This window comes from Gallinula chloropus, assembly GCF_964237585.1.
Source record: "Gallinula chloropus genome assembly, chromosome: 19".
Taxonomy (NCBI): Eukaryota; Metazoa; Chordata; class Aves; order Gruiformes; family Rallidae; genus Gallinula; species Gallinula chloropus.
In genome coordinates, this window is record NC_140104.1 from 1,098,880 (window position 1) to 1,111,648 (window position 12,769).

The following is a 12,769-nucleotide window of genomic DNA, read 5'->3' on the forward strand; positions in this document are numbered from 1 at the left end:
TAGCAACCACCTTTGGAAAGCAAGGTTTGGGCTGAATCCCAAAGGAAAAGCATCACTGCATCAGGGGTTCCCAAGAGACAGGCAGACGTACTTGTGTACCCTGCCTTACCTGAGGTTACCTTAAAGAAAATATTATATTAAAGAATAACTGGTTAGTCTGAGACGTGGAACTGTTTCACCATGAAGACTCTTCAGTTTGGAAAAGAAATGGCTGAGGGAGAGTATAAAAGAGATAAATAAAGTTAAGTGTGTCCTGGAAAAGATGAAGAGAGGGGAAAGACTACCCATTTATTTCCTACAACACATGAGCTGCAGAACAGCCAGGCCCTGTTCCCCTAACGGAACATCTAACTTGTACCTCTTCTACAGTGTCCTGCAAATCACTTAAGAGTACTTCATGGATGAAAGCTAAGAAAATTACTGCTGTACAGAGGAAAAGAACAGGCATGTGGTTTGATTTTTTAGTGGTGGCAACTGCTCAGAGCACCCAGGACTCTGAAGAGGCTCAGGGCATCTTTAAAGTCCTGAGACCCAGCAACACATCTGGGAGCAGGTCCAGATCACTCAGTGCTGTGAGGCTCGTGGTACCCACCAGCCTCCAGCACCTTGTTTATACGTTTTTTATTTTGTATACAACTGTCAGCACCTAGTCTACTTTAATGTATAGCTTGGTGTGGCTAAACAGGCTGATCAATCATGACTTGTCACGCTTTCTCGCAACACGCCTCAACAGGAGAGCTCATGATAATGAGGAAGATGACACATGCCACCAGTGCTCCCGCGCTCGTCTGCGTAAGTGAGAACAGCACATTTTGCTGTCAGGCCGAAGGGAACATATTTTCATAGGCATTCCTCCAACTTGTGTATAATTGCCTAGAAGTGGGAATTGGAAGGGGCGCCTGCATTTGGAGAACTCTGAGCAGTGAAAGAGGCTGCATCTGTAGCAGATTCGAGTCAATGAAATTCAGTGTCAATATGATTACTTGTTGGGTTATAATTTTAAAATTTTATGTTTATTATAAACATTATTTAGCTATTGTGCATAATATTTCTGAGCCATCTCATTAAACTGCACTGCTTCTAGTTCAGCAACTTCCCTGATAAAGGCTGAGAAGGGCCAAAGTGGAATATACCCTCTAAATGTTAGCAGCTTCTAAAAACAAACAAGTTTAACGAACTGGACTAATTAGGAACATTACTGGCTCCGAGTGAAGGAGCAGAGCAGTATTAAATCTGGTATCTTAACTGTACCTGTTCAATATTCATTAGCACAAATTTCTTGGAGAAAAGTCTGTTGCACTAATTAAGATTCCCAATCCCAAGCACAGTTGGTAACGTGTTTATTCAAATCCTTATGATTTTTATACGCTATTCCAACATTCTTTCTCTTTAGTGATGTCTCTAGGCCAAAAACCTACTTCAATGGTTCAAATGTGGAGAAGGTTCCCTCTGACATGAGGCACCAACCAGACCAACATCTTATTTCATTTCAGCAGGGCTCAGTGATTTAATCACAACAATGAAATAAATCTGTGCCCACGTCTGACTTCAGGGTTATCGGTTCTCTGTCCTTCATGACTGTGTGGAGCTTCCCAGAAATACAGCACACACTGTGCTTGTTTTCAGAGCTCAGCGATTCCCAACCTGAAAGAAAATCTTTTTGCTCCTCTGTGGGGATATTCTGAGGAAAGCTGTGTACTTCTGATGCCACCCAGCAGAGGACACTTCCAAGCACCCCCACCAAGTGACCCAGGCATAACACACACATATCTGCGTACATATGTGTGAGTACTTGTCTGCGTGAGCGTGCATAAGCAAGTAAGAAAGATCAGTCTTGCTTACTGCAGTGGGATCTATAAATATTCATTAGTGGACATCTCTAAATCCATACCCACCCCAAAAGCGAGACTTTCTCTCTAAAAGCAGTGCTTGCATCAATACGTGAGTATTGCTGCTCCTCGGGGATGACTTAAAATTAGTCAGGAGCATTAGCATTACTGTTAGTTAGAACCTCCCTGCTGTCAAAGCTGCTCGTTCCCTACCACCGCTCAACGCCAGTGGAAGCAGACAGAGTCTGCTGAAGCAGAGCAGCACCCTGCCAAAGCAAATAAAATAAATCCTTTATGAGTAGGGCTCCTGGGAGATCTCATACCTGTAATTGTGGAACCAGTTGATCACGGTGCTGGTTTTCAAGTTGAGCTGCGTAGCGAGTTCCTCAATGGTTTTTGGTGATGGGTATGGCTTTTGCTGGTAGGCTCGTTTCAGAGCTTCCTTCTCTTCTGGTGCCAGCACCACCCGGGGCTTCTTCAGCTGGTGCTGCGGCTGCGGGCTGGCTCCCTGGCTGTAGTCTATTCCAGCGGATGAGGACTCACAAGACTGGCTGTCGCTAACAGAGCTGTGTCGCCGTTTCATGTAGGCTGAAAGAGAAGTGCATGGGATCAGCCCCGGCTGAATACAGATGTAAAATCAATGAATATACGAGCTGTGGAGTAAACATGAAGCTGACAGGCTGTAGATGCACAGATGGGCTATTCGGGAAGAACAGAAAGGAAAGAGCATCCTCAGAGATCAGAGGAAACCAAATGTGGGGAGGATGCATGAGGTAGGAAAAGAAGAAAAAAGGGGAAGAAAAAGAGGGTAAATTGACTGGAAAACTGCTGGAGTTTTCTGCTTTTTCAGTGAACATGGGCCATGAACAACAGGGTTCAGCTGTCATGACTTATTTCAAATTTGCTCTTTCAAGAGCTGTGCACTTCCACAGAAGCACCTGATTAGGACAGTTGCACTCCATTTCGACGTGACTGGTTTCAGTTGTTAAACACTTCAGGTTATTCAGGACTCTGAATTAAAAATATGCCCATGGAAGCTGAAGGCAGCTACAGCCATGTCTCCGACACACGGTGGCGCCCAGAGCCTGGAGATTCCCGTGACGGGCTGAACAACCCATCAGGCGTTTGCTGCTTTCTCCTACTGAGCTTTGCTATAGCGGGGACAGGTTATGAAAGAAAAACAGCTCACAGCATCCTCCTGCCCTACGCGAGGCTCTTTCACAAATGCATACACATTTAAGAAAGCTCTTGCTGCACTGATGGGGCTCAGGGAGGCTGATGGCAGAAGCCTGTGACACCACTAACTCTCCTCCCTGATGGGGACTGAATTATCCTGGCAAACCTGCAAGGAAAGAGTCCCAGTAAACACTGTCACTGCCTTGATTGATTTACACCGGGCAAAGAGAGGTGGGATTTACTGCACCTGGCAGTATTATGCACGAGCATTGCTAATGAGGGGGCTGAAAACAGCAAATATAGATGAATCTTGTCAATAAAATATTTAACGGCCTGTTAAATACCTTCTAGATATTTAAGAGTTTAGGTATTCAAGAGCTGTAATTTGATAACCTCGGCTATTCAGTTTCAAATTACACCAGCCTGACATCAATCCAGCAGGCACTAAATCTCCAGTCAGAGCCAGGGACCAATGTGAGACACCTCCAGCTGGTCAGCAACCTAATTCTTCAAAAAATAAACATCTCTCCCCACAGCTCTGCTCTGCCTTCAGGCTGAGGGCGTGCAACAAATCAAAATTCAATGCCATCGAACAAACCGAACTGCTGGAAACCTCTCTCACCCAAGTCAAGTTCCTCTGGCAGAGCTTCCCACAGGACTGGCTGGGTTTTGTGTCTCCAGTGGGTTTCAGCATCCTGTCCTCTACATGGTGGTGTGTCCAGTGGGACCTTCTACACTGTGTCTCAGTGCCTTCAAAGTGAATTCTGAACACACTCTGTAACCTTTGGGGGTGTCTGCGTGGCCCTTCTTTTGTTATTTCTGAACGTGACAGATTACCTGTGGATTGTCTACTCTGTAAGACCACCAATACGGAACAGAACACAAGCTGCTCATGATCCATGCCATGATAACACAGCCCTGCATGTCTTTGAAATAAGCCAGAAAAGCAAAGCTTGTTGGTGCTGCTTTTTTGTAAATAAACTTAGTTTTAAAAAATCACCTATTTTAAGTTGTTCCAACCAGATGTCGAACTGCAAAGTGACCACAGGTATATGAACTGTGATCTATTAGCTGTATTTTTGTAGCCTTCAAGGAATAGTTACAACTGTCAACCATGGAATTAATCACTCCAGCAGAATAATCTCCCATTTATATAAGGTCTTCAATCTCAACACTCCTAAGTGTTATTTCAAACTTGCATTGCCATGTGAGCTATAGACAAGGTTCCCTTGTCTCTGATAGCTCAACCAAGAGGACAGAAAGTCAGCATCTATCACTTCAGCAACGTGCAGCGGCATAAAGGAGGCCAGGAGACAAAAGAGAACCTTGCATGGAAGATGTAAAAGGTGTTTAGGCTATCTGTAACTGGGGTGTCTGGCATTCGGTCAGGAGACTGAGTTAGCACGAGACACTCATGCATCAGGATGCTCCGAATCCCGACCTTCTCTGCTCCCCACAGGACGGCACCTCTGGCAGGTCAGAGCTCCCGTCCGCAGACTCCCACAGACAGCGTGGAACTGTGACAGCTGGGGAATATGCCATACCCCAACGCCTACCTCTGCTTTTGTACCTCACACTGGGATCACAAAAGGTGCAGCGGCTTATTTGGGTCCCTCTCATGTGAATGGAACAGCTTCTAGAAATGCACATATTTCCTGAAGAGGAAAATGAAGCGGATGTCCCGCTGCTCAGCCACAGCGGACGGCGTTTATGCAGGGGAAGATCCTCAGAACTAACCTCCATCGGGCCAAAGGCACAGGCCTGGCATTGCGCCATGTGCGGAACTAGCACCTAAGCTTCGGGCTTTAATGGAGCTCTCTGGAAACTTCAGATGACATTTATAAAGCTTTTCCTTTTTAATTCTTATTTTAAACATATGTGCTGCGTGTAGACAACATAAGGAGATCATTCAGCACATTTGCAGTGACGGCAAGGCTCAACCTGGAATCCAAGTCGCAAACACACTTGATTTTTGGGGAAGTTAGATTTTTGTCTATGATCTGTCTCTACTCCTCAGGAGACCTATAAAAAGAATCCAAGCCCAAATGTAATTTGGGCAAGGATCTGGATCCGGGTCTGAGAGCAACTTGTCACGGCCAGCTCTATGCCCTGAGTTTTATTGCCTTTATTCCCTCTCCGTTGTCAACCCAGCATCCCCGCATCCCTCCAGGACGACTCCCCAGCATGTGCTCAGCTCTAGATGCTGCAGACACTATTGCAGAACCAGCGGCTGCCCACTGAGGTAAAACAGAGCCCCTTTTAATATCATTTTTATCTTATGCGGTATTGAACAAGATTATTAAAAAGCGAAATAATGGGGAAATAAAGGGAATTAAATTTTCTCCTGACAGCAGGCTTCAGTACTGTTCAGTGAGGAGTGTGACGTTACCAGCAGCACACACACCAGGAGGTTATAAGAGAAAGGAATGAACTCTTCCAAGGCAGGCAAGGTGGTGCAGAGTCTCAGCCTAGTGAGTGTGAAGCCCCGGCTCCCTCCAAAGTTAATATACATTGCAAATTCTCAGAACCTCTTAAAATGGACATTTATAGCAGCAACTTCAGACTGGCAGAACAGAAAGAAAAAAAGATATATGCAGCTCACCTTTATCATAATTATTAATTTACTCCCTTAATAAAATGTGGCAGAGAAATAATTGATAATAATGTTTCGCTGGCAGCAGATACTGTTGCATTGTTCCTTAACTGACATAAGCTGAAGGGAAAGTTAAATTCTTAATGTGGCTCCAGAGCAATTTAAAAGGTTAAGTCACAGGATCCTTACCCACACGGAAGGATTCTGCAGAAAATACAGGGTTGAACTGACTTTAGAGCGCTGTGCTATGAGGACAGCACTTACACAGTTCAGGGGCTCGGTACAGAGTCTCCATGATTTATAGCCTTATCTCTATTCAGGTGCCATCTATAGAGCATATGTATTGCACAGGCTTTGATAAGAATCCAGTTTAGAAAATAGTTTTGAAAGGATATTGTCAGTACTACTTCTAAATTATTTTTATTTTATTTTCCTGCATTATGGACGATATTCTCTTTGAGGCTATAAAAATCCAGCTAGTTGACAATTTTATTTCTGCCATGTATCTAATACGGCAAAAAACCACCATGGCTCCCTTTGGTTTACAGTCCTAAGTGGGAAACCCAAGTGGATTTTACTCCCCACGGAAGATCATACACAATTTGTGATAAGATACTGCAGTGCATTGTATGATGCTGGTTACTGTGACAAGGATGTGAATGTCTCGTTAAAAGCATGCAAGACCACAGCTTTCCCAGAAGCTCCCTCACTGCAATTTTTAATATAATCACAAAGTTCTTGATCAAATGTGTTAATGCTTTCAGGACATCAGTCAGCAGCAGCGCTTTCAGTGCACACGATTAATGCTGTCTGTACTAATATCATTAAGGGATAGCTCGAGAGATGTATATATCATTAATTAGTTAACTGCTGATAATGGCAGCCTAGGAGTCTCTCTTGTAAAATCACACAAACATACTAAAAACAGAGCTCTGAAGAAACACTGGTTTTTAGTAATGAATTTAAAATGTAGAGGGAGGGATAAATTTTCAGGCTGTGTTTCCCACTAAGATACCCAACAACTTCCATCTCTCACAGGTACATGCTCCTGACCTAGCTGTTTTACGCAAGTGTGTATTAACAGTCACCTTCCCCCGGCCCTATAAAGGCTACAGACTTAATTATTCTCAAATACCCTTTTATAAAGACTGCATTTTTCTTCCCTCCCAGTGACCATCAGTGCAGGACTGGCAAGAAGCTCTCTCAGGAATCAATGCACAGTTCTTCCAGCCCAACATCTGTGACCAGCTGCAGCACTATTAACTAATAACCCAAAGCCAGCTCCCAAACTCACATTTCTCATTTGGTAAGGCAAGTTATCAGTGATACACCAGGGCCTCAGTAATTAATCTACAGGAGAATATAGCAATGTTTTCATGACAGCTGGTGAATATTCAGGCTTTGGGGATGGTTTTTTGTTTGGCTTTTTTTTTTTTGAGATGTATCTGCCTGAGCTAGCATCAAATAAAGCTAAGAAAAAGCTGTCAGGAAGTCCTTCCGCGTAACCTTCATAATACCAGATCAATGCTGCCTCTCCGCTATTTATGGAGAGTTATAAGACATGGTCATCTCTGAAATAAGGGAAAACATGAGTCAGCAGTCTGCTCCACGTTACCTTTTTTCTCCATTCGCTTCATATCCATCAGCTTCTCCACGTTGTTGGGATCGTTCAGCCACAGCTGCATGCGGACAAAGGGTTCCCGTCCCTTCAAACTCAGCTTGTGCCAGGGCTTCGGGCGAGCCAGAAGGTCTGAGACAGAGCCTTGTGTTAGCCCTAGGATTGTCTCCCCAAACAAACGCTGACCTAATACGAAATTGAAATGGCATGAATTCATTCAGCTAAGAGACAGGGCTAACTACAAAGACAAACACACATCTACGAGATCACTCGTCAATTATTCTTACTTTAGAATTGCTTGAAAACCCAAGAGGAACATTTAGAAGAATAAAAACTCCCCTCCTCCCCCCGCCCCCAAGTGTAAATAGTGAGTTGGAGTTTAATCCTTAGGATCTGACTGCGGCAGAGGGGAGCTCAACACCTTTGGGGACCAGGACAGTGGAACAGTGTGCAAGAAATAAAATTAATGCAATAAAAATGAACTGAGCTAAGCAGGCAACTAGTGAGAGTGGTGAGGGTCCTTAGCTCTTATGCAGGAGGGGAGTGCAACAACCTTGTTCCAACAGGACAATCCAAACACTGCTGCCATCAATGAACCAAGAGCAACGCAACCCCCACTCATTCAGCAATGGTCATACAGGTGTCCTCAAAGACTTCTGTGCATGTTTTCTGGGGTCTACTCTCTGTGGTGCTCTAGCTGCGTTTTACCAACTGCAGATATCACATTTTATGATATAACAGCTTTCCTAGGTTTGTTATAGTCTCTACAGTACTTCTAACTAAGAAAGCTTAATTTTAGTTCTCTTTCAAAATCATGGAGCAGGACACAAACTGCATCTGCCTTCCAATGCACCACACTGCTCCGTGCATTAGTAACACTGGTTTTACATAGTTAAGACCCTAACTTAGCAAGAACTGTGGAAAAATGTCTGTGCAGCTCAAGCCCCACCACACAGCTGGTTTCCTAAACCCCTTCACTTCAGTGTTCTCCCTAAGCTAAACTGCCTTGATCTGCAACAGCTTTTGTTACAGGATGGAGGCTGAAGTCTCCTGAGTCATCGCTGGTGATTTCTGACAGAAGCTCAGCTATCCTGTATTTTCAAGGTAACCCCAAGGTCCTTCCATACTGACCACGTTCAGGCCTCAGGGTTTAGTGTCTCATCCCTCACTTTTAAATGCCCTCACGAACACAATGCAGAGTATTTTCCCTTTGCTTTCTAGCAATGCCAGCAGCCTTAGCCAGTGGCCGCGAGCAGATCCCTGAGGGACAATGCAAATGTGTCCTACAGCTCTGCAGGACTTGCCTGCACTTGCAAAAGCACCATCAGCTTTTGCCTTCACAGCCTCACCTGATCCTCACACAAACAGGTCGTGGAAAATATCTGCTCTATAGAACCATCCCCTGAGCTTAACTTCATGAATTTCCTCCTCTTGAAAAACAACCCAAGATTTTTGCCCTGGAGATACTTTTGCACCTGCATGGGAAGAAGAGGTAACGTGGGACCGGTCAGAAGCTGCTGAAGGTCCCATCCAGCTGCATGGGGCAGGAGGGTCTGCAAAGCTTTTGGAGGAAGCAGCTGAGATAATGAAAAGCAGAAAGAGGAAACCAGGGCAAGGCTAACAGGACACACTCTGCTAATGAGCTCTAAACTAACCCTAAAAATGGTTCTTACAGACTGAACAGAAACCTAAATTCAAAATTTACTTAAGTAATAAATTGTTTTCCCCAGCATCAGGAAAATCAGGCAATGTAAGTCATTCAGGGGCAATTTTAGATCATGGGTACTGCAGAGCAAACCCACTCCCTGTGTGTTAAAAACATCAGAAAGGCCTCATCCATTTACCTCTAAACCTGCCAGCTACTAGCAAGATAAGACAGCTACTTCAAAAATCTCTTATCTGCCTTTGTACATAACTTTCCTCTCCCGTCCTGCACAGTTTCTGACCTGGGCTGTGGTGTGATGAGCTCTTCTCCCATGGGCTGGGAGAGCTCCAGCTCCCCGTGAAAGCTGCACACTGCCCGTGCTGCCACACGGGAAATCGGAGCAGGGAACTGGTCCGAGTCAAACCAACCCACCATGACCAACAAGGCCCCTTTGGACTCACACCAACCAGTCCAGTCTATCGAGTGACCACATGAACAGGGATCCCTGCACAAATCTGCAGAAGGGTCAGGAACGTGCAGCCCAGGTCAGGCAGCAATGTTGCTAAAGGAAATGAACCTCTAACTACAGCCTAAACATTAAAAATGCAAAGGAGGAGGAAGGTAACATCACGTTCTCTGGGTGTTAAGAACAAAGCTAAGATGTTTGTGTCATTTATTTTGGATATGGCTGGACAGGGTAACTCCCAAGCTAATGGAGAATGTGTTAGCAATCATTCTCAGGAGGTAGCAGGTATATCACACTCCATCAGAGCTCTATTAACAACTGGAATATTTTTAAGCACAGGTTTCCTAAAACTCCTGCTAATTTCCCCATCTTTTCCCCTAACATCCTTCAGGCCTGTTCCCACTGATGCAGCTCCTCATGGACAAAACTCTCTCTAAAAGATGCTGGTTTCATGGCTAGTCCCATCTCTTTCTGCAACACCCCCACTGCAATCCCTCAACAGCTCACTGCATTCGCTTCCCCCTCCAAGTTACAAGTTGCCTGGCAGGGAATCACTGACAATACTGTGACATTGGGGTCAGGCAATACCAGCAACATCTCAGCATTAATGCTGCCAGCATCGTCTGCTAAAGCAGTGACTGCTGAGTGCCTGCTAGAAGGCATGGGAGATCCACCAAACACACCCTGAAAGGTTTTGCACAACCGTGGTCTTTACTGGGTGATGATACTGGAACAACTGAGCCACCAGCAGTTGCCTAAGACAGGTTCACAAGGCCCTGTGGCCTAAGACAGAGAAACCTGTGCACCAAGTCAATCTGGTGCACTAGCACACTGAGGGCGCAAAAGGAGACATTGAAACTGGTTCCACACCTAATGCAGAGTTTGGGGCACATTTCCTGGCTCTTCTGCTGCTTTTTAGGCTTGTCAGCCACACTGTAGGAAAACAAAAATCATGGGAAATAAAAAAGACTAAGTAAAAATGGCATCAAAGCAAATGTAAACAAAAATACTTTTTCAAACCTCTCTGGAACACCAGAGCAGGTACAGCACTCAACAGCATTTTGCCCAAAAACTAGGGGCTTGAACCTGTAGACCCTTATCGTGACTGTGGCTTTATCTCTATATTAAGTCCACAATCTGCCCATGCCAATGCACATAAGCAAGTGATTCTGATGGGTTCAGTGGACACACTCTCATGCAGGGTATGTCCAGGATCAGGACTATTTTCTATTTTTCCCCATATCACGTTAAATGAGCCCGTATAACCTCCCCCACCCCAGTATTTTTCCCCTTTAAAAATAATCTAAGGTAATAACCCCTGTTATTCTGTGTCTTGCCAAAAAAAGGGTTCCTTACATACTAAAATAAAGGAGTTTTTAGTTATACAGTCATAATGCTCAGAGGATGGAGTTCTTCTCACCTAAGTATCATCTGCAGTGTACATCTAAACTTAGCTTTTTAGTCGCATCTGTAATGAATGGACAGAAACTGGTACTTCTGGGGAGTGATTCATCCCAACGGCCTCAGACATCTCTTTTGAACGCCTGAACGCAGTGAGATGAATCCCATGCTATGCCCCAGAAGCACGTGCAGGTAACACCAGGGCAGCCTTACTGCCTTCCTGCCAGAGACTTCAAAGGACTCCTAAAGGTTTCCCAAGGCCTTGTGAGGGAAGAAAGTAAATGTGTGTGAAGAACTAGTGATTGAGAGGTACAGTGGCAATATTAAGCGTGGGTTTACAGAACCATAGTGTTCTGTAGACTGATTTGGGTTGGAGGGACCTCAGAGCCCACCCAGTGCCATCCCCTGCCACGGGCAGGGACACTCTCCACTAGCCCAGGGTGCCCAAAGCCCCATCCAGCCTGACCTCGAACCCTGCCAGGGATCCAGGGGCAGCCCCAGCTTCTCTGGGAAGTTTCCTGTACTCTGATCAGGTTACTCCCTTTGACTGTTCCACATGTATAGCTACATCCACACTACACTTAATTTGACACCCAGAAACTCACCTGTAAGCCAAAGCAGCCTTAGTTTTGCACATCTCTAAGCCAAGTAACTGAATGGCCCCACACACTTATGATAGGTTTATCTAGATCTCAACTGAGTGTGAATTTGCCCTCCTACTTCTACATGTACACTACGCTTCTGCGTGATGCGCTTCCTGCTCCAATCACACTGGACTCCTCTACATCACCTATGCCTAAGATACTGGGGCCTGGAATCTATAAGCACAGGGAAAAGAGCATTTCTTGGGGGAGATCTCACTGCCTTTGGGGGCTGGGGCTCTTGACAGCCTGCTGGACTCTATTTAGGGAGGTGGGAGCAGTATCTGGCTGGTGAGCCAGGAGCAAAGCTTAAGAAGAGCAAGGGTATGATGGTATTTTAAGTAGAGTGTGACAACCTGAAAGGATTTTTCTACCAGTTTAAAAAAAAAGATTAATCTTTTTAACAGGTTAAAGCTTAGGCCAGAGACAAAGCCAAGTGTTCCTGTGAACATCTACTGAAGTATAGCTTAAAAAAAAGCATGAACACTTTCGTTTTCTTTTGGCCAAGATCTGAGGATAAAGCGATTTACCAAGGTTGTTGTCCGTTAGCACTTCTTTGACCCTCTTGGTGATGCCGTACGTGTCCAGCTCAGGGGACATGGCCACCAGTTCCTGGATGCTGAGCGCCGAGTGGCCTGACAGTGGCAAAGGTGTGGTAGACTGGGATTCAGAAGCAGGCGGCTCACTGGATTCTTGGGATTTGCCATCCTTACTTGTCTCTATAGCAGGACAGGGTTGCTGTACCAATTCAGTCAGGCTCTTCACTGACTCACTGGAGCTCATGGGAGATTCAGGAGCAGGACTGCAACTGGCAGAAGTCTTTGGAGTGCTTTCTGCAATTAAAAAAAGAAAAAAGTCCCCACTTTAGCATAATTGTAATGTTTTGATTGCAGGATATTTAACTTTCCTTCTCATTTATATTCTACCTACTTAAAGAAATGCCTAAGTATGCAAAATGCTACTTGTTATGACTTGGGTACTAAAAAGCTTCTTTTTAAAAACAGAATCATTTTCTAATTTTATCTTGACTCATCTCTGCTTTCTTATAAAGACAAGATGTACAAATACAAATAAAAATCAAGAAAGAATGAAATGCAACAGTCTGTAAGGCAGCAAGAAATTTCCTTGGTCAGGAAATCTCACAGTTTTGCTTTCCACCATGGTTTTGTATAAGGATGCTTTTAAGCCACCATTAGAGAGTGGTTTAAGCCTCCTTCTGTGACTTGTAAGGAGCTCCACCACTGTTCTGTGGTGTCGATGAGAGGTTTTCTACAACCGACACAACTTTCTATCTTGAGAGTGTTACTGATTTCATTTTGTTTCTTATCACTTGCATCACAGTTTTTGCACTTCTCTTTGCCCAGAAATAACTTAACAAGATTAAAATACAGTTTATAATT

General features: G+C 44.6%; 1 protein-coding gene across 2 annotated transcripts in view; it reads right to left on the reverse strand.

Annotated features, from left to right (window-relative positions):
- The window catches only part of CUX1 (cut like homeobox 1), a 275,245-nt gene that overhangs the window by 36,235 nt on the left and 226,241 nt on the right, over nt 1-12,769 (reverse strand). Inside the window, exons 21-23 of one of the 2 annotated variants that reach the window (XM_084272881.1) lie at nt 11,900-12,202; nt 7,214-7,402; nt 2,153-2,417 (exon numbers count right to left, since the gene is read on the reverse strand). The exons of the other annotated variant lie outside the window; for it this stretch is intronic. Coding sequence (XP_084129007.1) covers nt 2,153-2,417; nt 7,214-7,402; nt 11,900-12,202 — 757 coding nt within the window. The remainder of the gene's footprint in view (nt 1-2,152; nt 2,418-7,213; nt 7,403-11,899; nt 12,203-12,769) is intronic. 2 annotated transcript variants of the gene reach the window in all.